The 20,023-nt window shown below is 39.7% G+C and overlaps 1 protein-coding gene across 3 annotated transcripts in view; it reads left to right on the top strand.

The window, feature by feature from the left end:
- The window catches only part of ATXN10 (ataxin 10), a 113,154-nt gene that overhangs the window by 1,942 nt on the left and 91,189 nt on the right, over positions 1–20,023 (top strand). For 2 of the 3 annotated variants that reach the window (XM_075112488.1, XM_075112496.1), the window contains exons 2-3: positions 3,691–3,882; positions 6,872–6,954. In XM_075112488.1, coding sequence (XP_074968589.1) covers positions 3,691–3,882; positions 6,872–6,954 — 275 coding nt within the window. Of the gene's footprint in view, positions 1–564; positions 695–3,690; positions 3,883–6,871; positions 6,955–20,023 lie in introns of those variants that run through there. The other variant, XM_075112505.1, reaches the window with a different exon arrangement.

Genomic DNA, 20,023 nt, shown 5'->3' with positions numbered 1-20,023 from the left:
GGAAAATAATGCCCCAACTACAAGACTGTGGTGTAGAGTTCAGGAGACTTGAATTCAGCTGTGTGCTTTACTTGAGACTTCAGTGTTTTGAGCAGATGACCTGACTTCTTTATGCTTTCATTACTAATATACAAAAGGAAGAAAACGACTTTATTCTATTTCCAGAAATATTGTGAAGATAAATACTTTAAAGGCTTTTTAGGGACTGTGCTTACAGGAGTGGAATTGTGCAAGTACCTAAAACATAGAGTAGAAATATAGAATGGTAAACTTCTGGATTGTTCACATAATTCCTGACTAATTTCATTACTTTTGGAGCCTTAGCGTTTTGAATAGGGCTGCGCTAATGTTTTTAGCTCTGTGCTCACTAGGATGTTATCTTGTACAGTTTCTATTTTTAATGATCAAGCATTTAAATCTTACAAGGAGTGACAGTAATCTTCCTTTTGGCATGGATACATGAATTCTGACTCTTTGTTTTGACTTAACAAGAAATTGTGCATGTCTTCCTTGTCTGAGAGCTGGGCTGCTGTACGCTATGCTTCTGCTTCCTTTTGTATTCCTGCAGAATACTTGATGCTAAAATCAAGGACAGGTGGCAGTTGCAAATTGTGAAGGTCCTGTCTTAAGCAACAAAGCACAGGAAACAGAACTTTATGGTATATCCACAGAGCAGTTCTGAATGAATGTCAAGGTCTGTGTACAATAGAAGATACTTTTTTAATGTAAAAGCTACTTTACAGGTTCTTTGCTAGTTTTATAGATTAATATTTAGAGATTAGGGAAAAGGCTATGGAAGGAAAATATTTTCCTTTTCAAAATTACATGTAGCTGCTATTTTTATCTGTATGTGAATCTTTGTCATAGTGCTGTAAAAAGAGTATTTTTTATAAAATTATTTTAAGCGTTGCTGTGGAACAGCTACCTGAAATCGCTCTTGACTAATTTCATAATGTCAGCTAAACGCTTCCTGCTCTCCCCACTGATTTGAGAACTTCAATTTTTGTGCAGAGGATGATTTTAATTAAAATTCCTTGGTAGTACACAGTCAAATTGCAATGATTGCTGAAGTACAAGAGTTGCATTTAAATTTTCTCTGAACAGAATCCTGCTTTACCAAACAGCCTTTAAGTCATTCCTTGTTCATTTGGAATAACTTTTGCTTGTTCACTTAGGTTTTCCTTTTCTGTTATAGGAAGAGATTTGATTTCTGTCCAGGAAGATCTGGCTTGAGCACATTCATTTTCTTTCATAGTGTGCAAGGGAGAGATTTAGAGTTCTGTCTCTCCTCACTGATATGTAAAACTCCAGATCTACCTCCATATTCACAGTGAGGATAGGCACTTCCTTGTGTACATCACATTTGGTCTGTTAAGACAGGCAGGAGTTTCATCTTTGTATTTTACTGGCACCGCTTGCACGTTTGGTTTTTTTTTTTACTTTCAATTTAATATTAAGAGAAAAGTTGTCACAACAGCCTGTTATGTTTGTGATCCAGTGTCTAAAACTTGTGTTCTCTTGCATAACTCTGTAACAAGAGTAGAAACTTTTCCAGCATGAGAATAACTTGAAGGTGTCCTTTTAATGGCAGAGTCACAAGAATGTGCACAAAAGTACTTGCAGCTTTTTTCATTCCTGTTTTACCAATCTCAAATAATAAATGTCTTGCATTGACCACTGATTTCTGTATTTTGAAGTTGGGTCAGGAAATGACCAGTTTTGTGTGATCATCCAACACATGGCATAGGTGAATATACAGGAAACTGCAGTTGGACTCAAAGTTTTCCTATTTTAGAATAATTTCAGTGTTGAAAAACTGACTAACAGCTAATGGTTCTGTATAGCATCTTCACGAGAAAACACGAATTTTGTGTGTTTGGGACAGGGCCTGGCTGGGCACTCCTTTACCAGACCTTAGCTCTTCTGAGGTTTAAAAAAAACCTTGCGTCTGGATGCCTTTACCATGTGTACTGTGGTACGTCAGCCATCAGTCATCTTTGCCCTGCATGCCTGTGATGAAGTGGCAGGAGCCGCACTGCTTCTTGTAAGTGCAAGGTTCAAGTCCCATGAATGTCTTTTCTTATGCCTTAAAAACAAAACCAAATTCTAAACCTTCCTTCTGGTAATATAAGGCCCGCTGATTTCTTTATGACAGTGGACCAGGTCTGCTTTTGGTCTTGTGCCACTTCGGTGTTCTCCCCTCAGTATTACACCACTGTAAAATGTAGCTGCTTCCCCCTACCCCTGTAGATAATTCTCACTGATGGTGTGGTGTTTTATTTTAATGTACCTGGAGAGTGTTTAAGTGTATTGGTCTTGAACAGCCATGACGTTGTAGAATAAAATACATATTCCTTGGAGATCTGAAATCTAATGTAGTAATTTAATTATATTTTTGTACATGGTTTGGTTTATGGATATGTGGTCACTTATGATAAAGAATATCTAGAATTTCTAATTATGCAAATGTTCAGACATTTGAGGGAGCAGCAGAACATGGGTAATGCTGTTATCATCCACTAACATTTGATGAAGAAATTTTAATGTTCTCTTTTAGGAAGTGTTTTCTGTGTGAACATATTTTGTTTAATATTACTCTCCATTTCATCTCACTTTCTTCTGTTCATAGCTTAGGAGGTATTTCTCAACCTTATGTCTTTGATCCTAAGTTTCCTGTTTGATCTTAAGTACATGACAAGTCTGTTTTAAGGTTCAAGGAAGCTGCATCTGGATTCCCTTTTTTTTGACTCTGGTCAGAAGTATTGCATGAGCAAATTTATTGAGCTTTCCTGCAGTAATGCCATAAACACTCTTTGGTGTGTTTTTTTTTTCACCAGCATGTGGTATCAAAACTGAGTTCGCAATATTTGTAATGTGTTGCCCTCAACTCCTTTCTGAATATACTGTCAAGGGAGACAGTATGTGAATAGCTGTAGTTTGAAAACATTGTGTCTGTGTGACAGATCGTTTGTAGGTGTGCAGATCAGTCCTGGGGAGCTTGGTGAATCTACGTGGTGCAGCATCAGCTCTCTCATTCATTTATATAGTATATCTCTGTGTTTAGTGGTTTTATACTGTTTTCCTAGGAACACTGTTGTATTCCTTAGTTTACTCTAAGAAGTGGCATAGTATTTTATGTGTTGGGGTAGTTGTCTGCTGAGGTGCACAAGAGTTGCCTTTCTCCCTTGGCTTTGAATCACACATTTCAGAATTATGCTAGTGCAGCCGCTGGCGTTCCTCACAACTTTCTCCCTCTGGTGAAATTTGTGGCAGGCTATTTTATAATGGAGCTTCTGATACCTTCTTGTGAAGCATGTAGTGCTAGACATCTAAACTGTGTTCATTACTTAAATTCCTAATTCTTAAAACAACACACAGTGTCATACATAATTGTAATTGTGGTAGCTACATGCATTAGGGAGACTTCTTTTTTTTTTTTTAAGGATTCCAAATAGCTGCTGGAAAGCTGTAGGAATGCTAGGCAACGCAACTCCCTCACAGCCCATTTTCTGAAAAGGCTGGTGGGACAATTGTGTGCGTACATTTTGCTTTTTCTACTTGAAAGACCTTGTATACTAAGAATAGTTACAGATTGATGCAGAAACGTCTTTGGGTTTACAGTAAGAAGTGTAACTGTCAGATGCTTTTTGGTAAGGGCAATGTTTTTCACTACAAATTTATTTATTTCAGGGAAATGGCAGAAGAAAGTATATTTCAGAATCTCCTGGAAATCCTGATGTGTGCCTCAAGTGAAATCAAGCAGGCCTACAAGAACTCCTGTGAATTGGTAGATCTAGACACCTGCCTGCTGCTTGTAGCAGAGTGTTTCAGATGTTTGAGGAATGCCTGTGTTGAGTGTGCCAAGAATCAACATGTCATGAGGTATAGTTATGATCCATTTTAACCCATATAAAAATATAGCCTTCTGATGTTTGTGTGGTTTTATATAGAGATTCTTATTTTACGCTGCTGTGTTAGTTGATTTATTAACTGGTATTTCCTGCTTGATGCAATCACTTGAAATGAAGTATGCAAGGAACAAAAATAGCTGACCTATTTGTAGGTCAGAGTTTGGGGCACTGTTGGATAACAGAACAAAATGTTTCTGTCCTTAAATATGAGTTGATTATGCAAATGATATAAGCCTTTTGGAAGTCTGACTGTAGAACTATCCTTTTTTTTCCTCTTTAATTTCTTTAATTCTTTGGATAACATAATGAATAAGTAAAAAGTCTTAATTATCAGTTACAGGATTAGTATGGTCTTTTTAATGAGTATATAGTATATAGCATGTAGGTTTGTGCATATCGGCCCTAACACATGTACAGGTAAACTAATATTAATGGATAATACAAAGTCAATCCGTCTCCTTAAACTATTCAGGCTGTTGGTTTATTTTTTTGCCTGTGTCTGTTGCAACATTGAGGAGATGCTTGGGATACAACCTGTTGTAGTTACTGAAAACCTGGTAGTGTACCCGCTGTTTTAAAAACAAAACATCACCACAACACCCCACACAAAGAACCCCAAACCAACCAACCAACGAAAAAAACCTGTTACAAGTTTGTTAGACCATGAAGAATTGTCTTGGAATACAATTTTGAAATTTGGTTTTTGGGACTTCTTGGGTTTGGTTTATTGAACCAAATTTTTGGCATGGGACAAAGTTCCAGCTTCTGTGATGGGGCAGAATTTTGTTAATGCCAGAAAAGTTGCAGGATTTTTTTGTAGAAGGCATTAGTTTTGGAATAAGTTGAATCTCTGTTCAGGCTCCTACCTGTTTGTTCCTGACAGTACTAGCACTCTTGGTCGTGCAGTGGGTCAAGGAGCTATTCTGAGAGAAAGTTTATATACTTGTTTACAAAGTTTTGCTGAGTGGGTATTCAGCCAGGCTAGATTCCTTGTTGTAACTTACTATAGTTCCATAGTTACTCATGTTAACAAAAGTCAGGGAGCAGAATTGCCTGGCTGGGAGTTGGTAGGATTGCCTTTTTCAGTAGCATGAGAAATACAACTCAGTTATGGGTCCTAATTTTTACTTTCTAGTGGAATTCAGATAGCCAACTTGCTTCTGAACAAAAATGTGCTTTGCGCTGGTTACACTGGTGCTGCATACTTGCCCTCACTAGGCAGTTAGTACAACCTTGCTCATTTCAGAAGCTGGATGCTGATAACTGTACTTTCCTTTAGACTGAAAGAGGTGAAAGGCCTGTGTGGATAGGAAGTTCTGACCACACTTGTAGCAGTGAAAGGCTCTGTGGATCATTCATCGGATACTGTTTTGGCTCTGTAGCAGCATGACAACTTATGCTGTGTTTAATAGCACCCTGCATGCTTTAAGCCAGCTGTATATTAGCCATACATTTGTGTTAACTTTAAAAGTTGCAATGCACAGCTGGTTTAGGGGTTAAATGTTCTGAATGATCAAAAGTTGTGAATGGAGGGAGAATTATGTGTCTTTGATATTGGTTTTAAGCGTGCAACATTTGGATATTAAAAAAACTCCAAACTACAAATTTTTCATCAGAATTGAAACTGATTGTTTCTAGGAAAGAATGCAAAGATTGTGAGCGCGTGGATTGTGTAACAGGTTTTCAACTGTTGGGGAATATGAAGCTTTGTTCTTTCCCAGGGTCAGTTTTTCTGCTTTGTGTGCTGTGAAGAAATTTGAAGGAATGGGAAATGTTTTGATTTTTAATAGATTGTATGCCAGTGTGCATGTGTGTATTATATATTTATAAATGTATCTTTGGCTTCTCTTCTGTGTTAGAACTTAATGGGAGAGAGCATATGTTTTCTTGCAAACATCTGCAGAATACAGTTATTCAGCACTTGTGATGATATGATATTTTTAAAGTAACTCATGCATGGGTGTAGAGGTTTGATAGAGATGGTATTGCATTGTTGTGAAGTTTCAGCCACTCTCTCTTGGCCAATCGCTTCTCAAAAAGCTTGGCTAGTAAAGTACAAACGAATTAAAAGCTGAAAACTTCATCTGTTTATACTGTATTCTTTGACTTCTGTTTTTTACTCCTGTTGCATGCACATCCTGGTATATATGTTACGTACCTCCAGGATTTTCGATCTTTGTAGAATTATTTTGGCGTTTTCGATTCCAAATGGCTTCACTTCACTGATTTATCATCATTATCACCATGTTTTTTTGTGTCTGGAAGTGTTCACAGTCAGGTTGGATGGGGCTTTGAGCAACCTGGCCTAGTGGAAGGTGTCCCTGCCTATGGCAGGGTTGTTGGACTAGATGATCTTTAAAGGTCCCTTCCAGCTGAAACCATTGTGAGATTTTTACCTGTGATTCCTTCTCAGTGAAGAAAGAATAAATGATTACTTGAGCTTCCCTGCTTCCCTCTGAGAATTTTCTAAGTTCCCCTTTGAATTGACCCTGTTGTTCCTTTGACCGCAGTCACTAATCACTTTGTTACTTAGTAATAAACATTGAGGATTTTAAATACCGACATACATTGACAGTTTCCCTGAATGCTTGAACTTCAAACAAAGCAAAGTTTTTACACAAATAAAGCTGTTTAAATTACAGGAATAACCTGCTGATTTTTAACATCTGGTTTGGAAGAATAGCAAAAAGAGAGGAAAGGGTACTTAGTTTTGAAGGTACTGTGTCCAAAGTGTTAATATGCAGGCTGATGCAGTAAACCTGTTCCTTCTGCTTCTGATGGCAGTAGTATGGCTATTGATAGTCAGGCACAGTTAAGTAGGAGAAACTGCTTTTTATTTTAGAGTTCTTGAAGATGTTAAAGACTTGCTGTTAACTTCAGTGGAAAGCCTTTTTGCTTTAATTGAGTATTTGATATCAAGTGATGTTTTTTCAATTTTTTTCCCCCCAACTTCATAATAGGAACTTGGGTCTCATCTCTACATCTGTCAATTTGATCAAATTGCTTCATGGAATACAAATCAAAGAAGAATTGTTATTGACTGGTAAGGCTGTGGATTTTTAAAAATAAATAGCCTGCACTATATTTTTCATTTGGGAAGTCTTGTGGTATTATGATGTCACCTTATTAATGCATTTTTTCATAAATAAGCTTAATTGTTCTTTGAGCTGCAGTTAAGAATTGTAGGCCCTCTGTTATACTGCTTAAAATGAATCTCAGCCCCAAATCTAATCCAATTGTATTTTCCCTCAGCCGTTCCCTGTAGATTGTTAAAGGAAAGATATGTGGAAACTTTTTAAAAACTAACCAGGATATTTGAACTGCAAAAAGGAAAAGTTCCTGTGATGCCTCCTTTGAAAATATGGTAGTTTACTGTCTTCTTATTTGATCTGCGAATATAGTGAAATGAAGAAATACTCCTTTTTTATTTTGATGACACTTGAAATAATTTATCTGATTCCAGGAAGCAAATTTTGGCTGTGACTGTTTAAAATTACTTTTTACTTTTCATTTCTGTACTGTGTTTGCTGGCCAGTGAGGGTAATATCTGCCAAGAACTAAGTACTGATTTGAGTAGTGTTCACATTTCCTTAATGAATGAATTTTTCCTTTCAATGCAGTGAAGAGAAAAATCTGACTATAGTATCCTTCCTCCTTAATGTCAGTTATTGCTGCTGATTCCTACCAAACTTATTTCACTGGATATTAAGGTGTTTTCAGTAATTCTCTCCACAGTCTGTTTTTCCCTGTGTCTGCATGTGGAGCTTTATATCAGGCATTGGACCCCAGTCTTTACTGTCTGTGGTTGCAAAGAGTAGGGAACATTTGGTTTCTCTTGCTACTTCTATTTCTTTTCACTCCTGTTACTTGGATGAGGTTTTTACTGGGTTCCTGTTGCTGCTTTTCTATCGTTTTGTGAAAGCAAGTAAAACTAGTCATATAGTAACTTACCCTCAAACACCTTTATGAAGCTGGGAAAGAGCAGGGAAGTCCAGAATACTGTTTTTCCTTTTGCTGCTATATTTGGCTCAAAATGAAACCTTTCAGGCATGTGACAGTATTATGCTTAAGCCACATTGACTCCTTCAGCCATTGCTGGAATCCATCTTCCAGGGAAGGATCAGTGACGCTAGTGCAGCCCTTCAGTGTGGGAGGACCAGAACTAAAACCTGTGGGTGGCAAAAAGAGGGCTTGCTCAGTGACCATAAAGGGGAGGATCTGATAGTACACAGGAGTGACTCTCAAGCCATGTCACAGGGTCAGACAGGGAGGTCTGGGAAAAAGTGTGGAGGGCAACAATCTCCTTCCTCACAGTTGTGAACCCCTTCGTAGACCAGTAAGAGAAAAGGAAAAACGATGGGAACTGAAATACTGGTTTTGTCCAGCCTGACACTGTCCCTGCTAGAGTCCTTGAAAGCAGTAGGCTCAAAAGGCTGTCCAGGGAAGCAGACTTCCCACCTTCAGCTTATTGAAAGCATCAGGAATTGCGGTATGAGAATACCATCTTTCAGTGGTGCCTCCCAGCATCTGCAGGAGAGTGAGCAGGATGTACCCCTTGTTGGTTACATGCGTGGCCTGAGGTTTCCCTCTCAGTCTTGTGGCTTCTGACCCCTCCTTGATGGGTTATCTCAGACGTGTGCTGTCCGGCTGCTGGGATCTGAAGAAGCAGCAGTGAATGTTACTCAGCAAGAGAGAAAGGAGGGGGTGGAACCCTGTAATTCGATTAACTGGCTCAGTTTCCTAGCCAGAGAATGTTGTAAAATCTTTTTATCACCACTGTAAATTAAAGGGGGCATTGACCAGAAAGTTTTTAACAGTGTTTCAATAAAAAGTGTTTTGTGGCTGTTATTCTACATAGCCATTCAACGAATGAATTTGAGTTATAACTAAAATTTGATGGATTGACCCAGGATAGATGGTTTGTTTGATACTGTATGTAGTATTGATCTCACTGGGAAATATCTGTGGCGAGCCTGGCTTAGGTATTCCATTTCTGTTAGTACAACAAAAAAAGTCTCTAGGCAAGCAAGTGTTGCTAATTCCTTGCTGAGTCATCTGATGAACTTGGTTCTAAGTGAAAATTAGGCTAGTGCCTAGAGCACCAGCTCCTTCTGCAGGGTATACCTCAGAAGTTAACGGTTGCGTTCAACTGTGGATTATTAGTTGTACTTTCAAAAGCGAGACAAATTGCTAAATTGGACTTGGATAGCACTGTTGAAATAAAAGAAGCCCATGAAATTAGTAACTGTTACTGTGTTCCGCTTCATGACTCTCCTTATATTTCATGTAGGAAATCAGGTCACAGGGCTAGAGAAGCATGTATATTTTGTTTTAGCAGATAATTAGGTGTTAAGTAGAATATTTCAAGTTGTTCATTTGGATATGTGTCCTGTTTCCTTCTTGAACTGGCTGCTTGGATGTAATGATCCCTCTTGGTGCCTGTGTATATCCTTAAGGTGTTTTAAATACCTTCATGTTGCTTCCATAGAAACAAAATACAAGGATAAAGAGGTAATGCTGTATTACAGAATGAACAACACTTAAATTTTTCAGTTCATGTCCCTGTGAAAAATTCACGGAGCAAATCATTGTAGACTAAATAAATTTGAAGTTCCAACTTTACTGTGTTTCTGAAGAAGAGAAATTGAAAATTCTTTATGCAGACTGAAAAATTATTTTAAGATGTTTTTACTCTTATCCATTGGTAACTGTTAAGACTGTTAAGTCTCTGAATGGTGTAGCAATTTTTGTAGGAAAGTTCAGTGTAGTACAACTTGTAATGGAGAAAACCAGAAATGAAATAAAGTATATATTCTCTGGCAACTACTGTGACCAGTGTGGTGGCTCTAAGAGAGGGAAAGAACTGCCTGTTCTAACACTCTACTAGTGATCAAAGCAGCAAAAAAGGAGGTGCTGTGCAAAGTGGTGTGATTAAAAGCTGTTGCTAAGGTGCATTCAATTAAATCTGGACTCCTCTGCATCTTCTTTAGAAGTACTTTTTTTGTAGTTTGTCTCAGGCCTAAGTGTTGTAGACATGGTTAATTTGGCTCTTCATTGCAGTATATTTATTGAAACAACTCTACTGCAAGTTTTCAGCATGTCTTTTTTTTTTAATTATTTAATGCTATAATAAGTTAGATAAATTCCAGTGTGCTTGTAATGTACTTGTCCCAGCCAGCTGTGGAAAAAGCTGTTGTTTTGAGTACATGATGTGCCACTAAGGCAATGGGCCAGAAAACCTGAAGGTGAGTTAGTATGTCTGTCCTGGAATAGCTCTTTAAGGCTTCAGATAGGTTTAAAAATAACTAGTTAATTCATACATATGGCATATAAAGATTGTCCAACCCCACCTGCAAGCCAGCCATCCCTGTAATAATAATTTTCTTTCTTTTTAATACATGTATTAAAAGAACATTTTTAGGCCTTTCCCTTATGGTGTTGCTACGTTTAGCTGTTTGTCCCCACTCTTTCTCCCTTCTTATGTCTCAAGTTATTTAGTTGCATTCATAGCCTAGTTTCTCTTCTTGTAATTGCTTATCATACATAGTAGTAATTTGTCGTGAGCAATTAATATTTTGTAGTACTTAGAGAAGGGAACCTGCTCTAAGGAGTTGCGCAGTGAAAGCCAGCAGCTAGATGAGTGCAGGGGGTTGATGGGCTAAATGATGCTAAACAAGTTAACAATTTGTAGCCCTTCTTCTGGATAGCATCAAGACTGATTTGTGTCAGATAAGTCACGTGTAAATGTGATCTGGCTTATTACTGATCCAGCAGTTCTCCTTCCTTCTCTCTGCAAGAGAAGGAACTTCCTAGTCAAGTAGAGAAAAATTCAAGTACTGCACTTCTTGGACAGTATCTGAACACTGCACTTCACCTCAGTGTTCTTAAAACTATATGTGCTGAAAGCCTATGAAGTGGGTGATTGTGTGAGGAGGCATTTAACTTTTTTAGATTATGGAGCATGGATATTCCTGGTGGGAAGAAAGAGAAGGTGACAAATGCTGTCCCCCTCTCCCTAGTTCAGAATTAATTTCAATAGGGATTGAAGATGCAGGAACTGTGCCTACTCATGTGGAAATGCTGCATGCAAAAAGGTCCTTTACATTTCTTTGTTAATTTTGAAAGAAATCTGTCAAATCTGATTTGAGGCCACAATCTTCCAACAAATAGCTAATAAGATACTAAAATTTTAACTTTGAGTCTTAGGAAAAAAAATTATGTTTCTGCAGAATATAGATTTAATGGAATTTTCAGAGTACCCCTTCCATATCCCTTTTGCTTGTTATTTTTTTTAATTAAAAAAAAAGAAGCGCTTCATCATAGCAAGCTTTTTTCTCTGCTGTGGGTATGAAGACCAAGAATAATTGCCAGGGGAGCAGGCTGATGAAGCTGCCAGATGAACTTTAACTGAACTTAAAGCAGACCCAGATCTCTTAAGAGCTAAGAAGTAGTTCAGTATGTTAGGGATTGCAGCAGACATAGGAAATATCCTTGTCAGAAGCCCAAGTAGAAAATCTCCTTCACTTCATAGCATGTGTCTTGGTTTGGTTGTGTGGTTGGTTTTTTTCCCTTTTTCCTATGGCAAATCTTAAGCTTTCCAGCAGGATCTAGCAGACCTTTGGGAAGGTACATTGAGGTTTGTCAAAATGATGGATCTTTAGATTCCAGAGTGTGAGATCTGGGTTTAGGATTCATCTCTGAAATCTGGAAAAAGCTTTGTTTTGCCTTAATAAATTGCAGTGAGGGCATGCCTGTTCTGAAGCAAGCTTATGTTCAATAGGCTGTGTCCCATTTGATCCTTTCATTGATTCCTACCCCCACCCCATCCTAGACAGAGGGAGCTTTAATCTTTTTGTTTGTAAATATATCTTCTCAAACCTTTCACCACTTCAAAATATTGTCGATGCTGAAGAATGTGCTTTGAATTCCAACATAATTGCTTAAAAAGTATTTATCTGCCAAAATACTTTTCTCTGCTCTAGGATGAAAAGGCATTTAACGCCTGATAGCTGCCCTGTGTGGGACAACTTGTTGTGCAAATTCTCTGAATTAGTTGATTGTACTCTCTGAGCAGAACTGAGTGCAATTGGACCCTATCAGCCTATCGTGGTTTAGCCCCAGTCAGCAACCAAGCAGCACACAGCTGCTTGCTCACTCCCCCCTGGTGGGGTGGGGGAGAGAATCGGAAAAGTGAGGCAACTCATGGGTTGAGACAGACAGTTTAATAGGTAAAGCAAAAGGTGAGCACGCAAGCAAAGCAAAACAAGGAATTAATTCACTACTTCCCTTGGGCAGGTATTCAGCCATCTCCAGGAAAGCAGGGCTCCATCACGCATAATGGTTACTTGGGAAGACAAACGCCATAACTCTGAATGTCCCCCACTTCCTCCTTCTTCCCCCAGCTTTATATGCTGAGCATGATGTCATATGGTATGGGATATCCCTTTGGCCAGTTTGGGTCAGCTGTCCTGGCTGTGTCCTTTCTCAGTTTCTTGCGTTCCCGGCAGAGCACAGGGAGCTGAAAAAGTCCTTGACCAGTGTAAGCACTGCTTAGCAACAACTACAACACCTCTGCATTATCACCACTGTTTCCAGCACAAATCCAAAACATAACCCCATACTAGCTACTATGAAGAAAATTAACTCTATCCCAGCTGAAACCAGGACACAGCCACAGAGCTATACCGTGCTGTTTGTATGTGCCTGAGAGTGGTGCTCTGAGCATCATGCCAGCACCCTTCAGTTCCAGGCTGCTTGTGATACTCGAGCTAGCTTTAAACCAAGTCGTGTAGGTATTGTTATTATGTATTATGTATGTGATTATTGTTATGCTGTGCTGGTGCCGTGCCTCTTAAGTTTTTATGGGTATCAACCAACCAGGGTAAGTCATATAAAAATACGTTAATAGGAGAACGCTAACAGCATATGTTCAAGTCATGGGTACTCCAGGAGATCTCTGCCAAAATCAGGGTCCACATGTGCTAGCTGTTGTACAAAGGTTTAAGTCGTTAACTGCTCTTAAGGTCTTGAAGTCCGGAACAGTTGAGTAAATTATAGCGGATGATAAGCTTTGGGTTCTCGAACAGGAATTTGACTTTACTTCCAAATTTTTGGAAAGCGTTCAGGTGTAGTTAAACTGCTACAGATACTCTAGTTAGAACAGAACTTAAAACATCACTTTAAAAGCAGTGATGAAAGACTAATCTATGTAGATTTTTAATTCTGTGCTTATTATAGTAAGTTGAGCATTTTCTGGTAGGATGTTCAGAATATCATATGTCTAACACCTGTTCACGCCTCCTTTCTTGAGGAAGGATGTGTGGGAAAATATGGAATATCTTGTTTTAAACACTCCGAATGCCATATACTTACAAGGGAGCTCCAAAGAAATGTTTCTTGCTTTGAGCAGAAGAGGAGGAAGCCTGCAATGCTGTTCAGGTGAAGAGGTTCGTAGTGAGTTCAAAACTTCGTCAGTGCTTCCCTCCCACCCCTTCCCACCTTCCAGCAGCCTTAATAATAACTGGGGTTCAGCTTCAGTCAGTGTTCTTTAAATACTCAAACTGATTTGGACCTGATCACCTATCATGTGTATTTTGTTTTAGTTAACGAAAAAAAAAATTACTCTTGACCCATTGCTGCCTTATGGGTTGATTGTGGTCTAGGAAGAAAGTGTGTTGGAAAGTACTTTTTAATCTGTCAGTATGGAAGAGAAGTACTCTGCAGAAGAAATGGCAATAAGTAACCTTGAAATTCAGAACACACTAAAAATAAAAACAACATCACTCCTTCACAGAGACTTAAAAAAAAAAAAAAAAAAAAGGCATAAGGGTGCATGTGTGCTTCAAAAATAAGAGGTAAGGAACCTACGCTATATATAGCTTCCAGAGTTGTTATTTCTTTCAAAAGTCAGATGGGATGGAAACATTTAATCTTTGATGAAATGACAAAAACTTTCTCCTGAGGTCTGCAGAAGGAGAACATCACGCGATTGAGTAAAGCAGGACTCTTGATTTCTTTGTGAACTCTTGAAGGTGAACGGATGCTTTGTTAAAAAGCCACTGAATTATAAGCTGTAGGAGTTCACGTAGTACTAGAAAATCATGTTGATGTTTTGTTACAAGAGAACCCTGAAAAGAAATGGGGAAGAGGAGATGAGAAATTCCCAGGAGCTGCACTGGGTAGCTTGTACCTTCTAAAAAGTTGTTAATTCAAAGTAATTTTCAGGGTTTTACAGAAAAGGAGATATTTAATCAAATACTTCCGTTTTCCTGAAGAATAATCTGAGGAAAACAGGGAGCTTTGAGTTGTAATGTTTGCAAAAGTATTTCTGAAAAGAAAAATCAATGAATACCAGTTAAGTGATTCTAATTCCTCAAGAGAGTATAGGAGAAGTAAATCTTTCAGTCTGTACTCAGTGAAACATGAGATGTTTCTCTGCTCTGTCCTGTTCTTAGCTCTGTACTCAACCATTTGCAAATTGGAATGGCGCTGGAAAACCGAGACTGGCTAATTTTGAGGGTATGGAAAAGCAGGGGAAGGTGATGTTCTCAAACCTGCCAAAGAACACTAAATTGATTTTCCTTTATTCTTTTCTAAATAGGCAGCCGCGTGTCCTTAACCGTTTATTTATCCTTGTCAATATTTATTTATCTATTTTTCCCCCCCTAGAATACAATGGCAACAGCAGCACTGTTACTTTTGGTCACATTAAAAAAGACTGTATCTTGACAATAGGAAAATGAGCTAGAGGTGAATACCCGGACCTTTCCAGAATACATCTGAGTGGTACCTTTGCAGAACCAGTTAGTAAGAAAATCAGGGCATTTAGGGCTTACGTGCTGGCATAGGAGCCTAGCTATGTGTGTCCTATATTCGATACTTTTTTTTTTGTGTACCTTATCATCGGAATGACCAGTCATTTAGTAACATATTTTAAATTAAGAAGAAAGAGAAACAGAGTGGTCAACTATGGAACGTAAAAATTCTTTAACAAATGCTAATAGTGACCAAAGGAGTCTGTCTCATCTTTTGTACATTCCTCATTTCCTGTTCAGTATCTTTCATGTTTCCATTTTATTCTTCAAAACTTTGCATTCTGCTTTCAGTGCTTTTTGTTGATCTTTAATCATGTTGCACTGAATGGTTTCATTTCCAAATTATTGCTTGTGGTTTATGTATGAAAAATAAATATTTTAAAATATGCCTGGAAAGTGTGACGAAACAGTAAATTTTTACTAGACAGACATAGCAGAGCGAATATCCAGAGCTCACCTAATGCATTTGGGAAACCATTGCTAAGTTTTATTACCTATAAATTGAGGTCTCTTTTGCTGTCTGAACAACAAGTGTCTCCACACAGGCTTGGTTATGTGGATTGCAATGTGACTACAGTTGGAGAAGATGTAACTTAAATTGTATCCTAGAGACTCTCAAACACCATGACTACTAAATTTAAACCAACAGGACTAAGGAAGGCAAGGTAATCCTTTGTCTCTTCCCACATCAGTGCCATCTATATTTATCTCTGGAGGAGGAGGCAATGTGTTTTGTTGGGGGTTTGTTGATTGGTGGTGGTGTTACTTTGTTTTGGGGTTGTTTTTGGTGAGCAAATACTGTAAATTGTTACACTGCAAATTTGTTGTGCAAGTCATATAGAATCATTTAGATGGGACAAGACCTTTAAGATCATTGAGTCCCACGACAAACCTAACACTGCCAAGTCCACCACTTTACCATGTCCCAAAGTGCCGTGTCTACGTGTCTTCTAAATACCCCCAGGGGTGGTGACTCAGCCACTTCCCTGGGCAGCCTGTTCCAATCCCTGACAACCCTTTCAGTGAAGAAATTTTTCCTAATATCCAATCTAAACTTCCCCTGGCACAGCTTGAGGCCATTTCCTCTTGTCCTATTGTGAGTTACTTAGGAGAAGACACGGGGGCCCACCTCACTACAGCCTCCTTTCAGGTAGTTGCAGAGAGTGATAAGGTCTCCCCTCAGCCTCCTCTTCTCCAGGCTAAACAACCCTCAGCTGCTCCTCATAAGACTTGTTCTCCAGACCCTCCACCAGCTTTGTTGCCCTTCTCTGGACACACTCCAGCACCTCAATGTCTTTCTTGCAGTGAGGGGCCCAAAACTGAACACAGTATTCGAGGTGCAGCCTCACCAGTGCTGCGTACAGGGGCACAATCACTTCCCTACTCCTGCTGGCCACACTATTCGTGACACAAGCCAGGATGCTGTTGGCTTTCTTGGCCACCTGGGCACACTGCTGGCTCATGTTCAGCCAGCTGTTGACCAGCACCCCCAGGTCCTTTTCCACCAGGCAGCTTTCCAGCCACTCTTCCCAAGTCTGTAGCGTCGCATGGGGTTGTTGGGACCCAAGTGCAGGACCTGGCACTTGGCCTTGTTAAACCTCATGCAGCTGGCCTTGGCCCATCCATCCAGCCTGTTCAGGTCCCTCTGCAGAGCCTTCTTAACCTCAAGCAGACCAACATTCCTGCCCAGCTTGGTGTCACCTGCCATGTTATGTGCTGATTTAGGTGGACTGGGAGAATAAGTAGTTATAAAGCTTGAACCATTTTACATGTCATACAGAGTCAAAGTGTCATGGACTGTTAATAGGTGACATTTGTCAATTTAAGTTCATATTCATATTAGCTGTTCTTTCAAGGGAGAGGAAGCAGGAGAGGGCAGTTCCTGAATGGACCCACAGTTCTTGGGTTTAACTCCCAAAAAGCAGCATGAAAGGAGCATGCCTCAGTTACTTGGAGGAAAAGAGAATTTAAAAATCTTCACCTCCATTTATTTTTGTATTTGGGATTTTCTTTTGCTTACTGTTAGCATAATGAAACTACTTACGTTTTGCAGCTTAAATAAACCAGATGCTAATTTAAACAGACTTGTTTTTAGCCATATAAATGAGGGACAGCCCTGATCTTAAGAGTTGCCAGTTTCCATGTGTGATCTTTGCTTTGTCTGTCTAGGCTTTTTGTATGGGGGATTGGTGCCAGTACTTTGCTGCCACTGTTAAAGTAAAAACTGTAATTACATTGTCAAAATAATATTTATAGTATTTTCAGGGAATAATTGTGGGAGTGTGACGAATATATTATACTCATCAAACTTTTATGTAAACATAAGCATGAGTTTTTTATTTGAGTTATTGGTGTTGTTTTTGGCCTTTGTGTTTTTCCAATCTGTAAAAATAATATTGGGATTTTCATGGTCTTTGTAGCATTTGCAGAATGTATGCCTTAACAATCAGTTGATACACTATCTGGTAGAAGTAAACTGCTATTTGCACTTGTATTGGGATTTTGGTTTCATGTTTCCATAGCTTAAGAAAATCCTATGTTTTTTTGAGTTTTGCTATCCCCTAATTATTATAGCTCAGAGCATTTTACTGCTTTACCAAACAGGAAAGTTTTAAGTAATTGGTTTGTTCTCTTGGTACCATTTGGGGTTGTTTGGGGTTTTTGTTCCTTTGTGTTTAGCTTGTTAGGTTTTTAAAATTTTTTTATTTTAATTTAAAAGTGAGTGAGTGCTTTTGAAAGGTGACTCTGAGCATCTCCCAGAAACGTCTGTGCAAGGAAGCAAGTACTAGGTTTTCTAATAATAGACAATTGCCCCTTTGCTAGTTAACGGTATAGCCAGGACTTAGGCATTCTTGCTTCTGGGTAATGGTAAGTTACCAGGTGTAAAAATATTTCAATCTGGCCCTATACCACGGTTTTAAGTTTAGAACTGCTCTGTCTGTGCTGTGTTTTGGTGAATATTGCCACAGCACTTTAATCACAGAATCCCAGGTTGGAAGAGACATCAGGGATCATCTAGTCAAACCTTTCTAGGAAGAGCAGTCTAGACAAGATGGCCCAGCACCCTGTCCAGACGATTCTTAAAAGGGTCCAACATGGCCGAGTCAACCACTTCCCTGGGGAGATTATTCCAATGGGTGACTGTCCTCACTGTGAAAAATATTCCTTTTGTGTCCAGTCGGAATCTCCCCAAGAGCAACTTGTGTCCATTCCCCCTTGTCCTCTCCATGTGACTCCTTGTAAAAAGGGAGTCTCCATCTTCTTTGTAGCTACCCCTTAAGTACTGGTATGTGGTGATGAGATCCCCTCTAAGCCTCCTTTTCTCGAGGCTGAACAACCCCAGTTCTCCCAGCCTATCCTCGTATGGCAGGCTTCCCAGTCCTCTGATCATGTTGGTGGCCCTTCTCTGGACCCCTTCCAGCCTGTCCACATCCTTTTTGTATAGCGGGGACCAGAACTGGACACAGTACTCCAGGTGTGACCTGACAAGCGCTGAGTAGAGTGGGATAATGACTTATTTCTCTCTGCTGGTGATGCCCTTTTTGATGCAACCCAGCATCCTGTTGGCCTTCTTGGCCGCAGCAGCCTACTGTTCGCTCATGTTGAGCTTCCTGTCCACCAGGACCCCCAGGTCCCTTTCCACGGAGCTGCTCTCCAGCCAGGTGGATCCCCGTCTGTGCTGCACTCCCAGGTTATGTTTTTGTAGGTGCATGACCTGACACTTGTCCTTGTTGAACTTCATAAGGTTCTTGCTGGCCCACTCTTCCAGCCTACCCAGATCCTCCTGCAGAGCAGCTCTCCCTTCTGGAGTGTCTACTTCCCCGCTCAGTTTGGTGTCATCTGCAAACTTCATGAACTGTCTGCCTTCATAACATCTACAGCAAGGATTACAGCCATGCAATCCTTTGCCCTTCCCAAGTATGTCAACCTGATGCCACCTTCTGTGGATGAGAATGTTCGTTTGGTCCAAAATCCATTGAAAGCCATGGAAAGACTCTGATTTGGGAGGGCTTTGTTCCAGGCCTTTGTTCTTTGGCCTTTTTTCAGAAACTGCAAAAGAGGGAGCCATCTTTTACACGTCTTTCAGCTGCCCACAGAAGGAAAGGAGCCAAACCTGGACTAAGGCGAGTCAAACCAATGAATTGTCCTGAGTTTGCAAACACTGAATTCTCTTTAGGTCTTGTGTGCGTAGCATTGCCCCTGTCTGCAGTGGTTAACTTTTGCCCTGTGTACTGACACTCCTGTGCTTAGAATCTTGTGCGGCATGTAGAGGCACAGCTAACTGTGCATCACTGCTGTTCTCCTGGAGGGGTTGGTTTTTTCATAACTGTGCCCTGCATGGCTAGTACAATAAATTATATTTTTGTAATACAGCAGTAGCTGTCATTTTGAGTAAATGCCAGTGTTAACTATTGTTTTCAGCCTGACACATCTGTGTTGGCGCACATGGCTTGGCTGAGACTTCTGCTATTAACACAGAAACTTTACACATGCCATAACTTCTTTTTCCCATTTCATAACATCTGGAGTAGAATGAGGTTTGAGGATCCATTGAAGAAGGGTGGCTTTAGGACTGCAGATGCTATTTAAACGCAACGTATTCTTACATTAATGGAGGGGGGAAAAAGGGAGAGGGGGCTAGTAGTTGGGCTTCCAACTTGAGAATAAAAGCTTGAGGAGGTCCTGCATCATCTTTACTAGACCCTTGATACCACAGGCAAATGTAGGATCTAGTGTCCGAATACAGTAAACTCCATCTTTCTCTGTTTACACCTCGTTAGCCCTGCGGAAGATTGTTACACTCCCCTCTTAATTAAAAAAAAACTTTTCCTAACTCTGGTTAAAATGTCCTACCAAGTTTGAATCCAGTGGTTCTTGACAGTGGGTTTTTTCCCTACCTTGGGCTTTTTTCCTACTTGAGTCCTGTTGGTTCTGCAGTGACTGATTTAAGCTTTGCTGAGCTGAATTACTTTATTTACTGTGAACTGTGAGTGTAAAAGTATATTATTGCAGTGGCTTGTTGAGGTATAGTTTGAACTAGAGACCCGATCCTGCCTAGCAAGGTTCACCTATCTGATCCTGCTGACATGGATGGCATTGGAAGCAGACGTTGGAATAATGACAAAAAACCTGGCACTTTCCAGCAGTTAGGTGTTTGCTGCACTGATGATCAGAACTGTACTTTCTATAATACAGACAAATTTTTTGATTGCTGTACTGGGAGACAGAGGCGGTGACTGAGAATGTAAATCATTCTGCTCCTTCTAGGAGAGAGACTAGCCTGAGCTAATATACTTA

The sequence above is a fragment of the Phalacrocorax aristotelis genome, chromosome 1, assembly GCF_949628215.1.
Source record: "Phalacrocorax aristotelis chromosome 1, bGulAri2.1, whole genome shotgun sequence".
Taxonomy (NCBI): Eukaryota; Metazoa; Chordata; class Aves; order Suliformes; family Phalacrocoracidae; genus Phalacrocorax; species Phalacrocorax aristotelis.
This window is presented reverse-complemented; position numbering and strand designations above follow the sequence as displayed.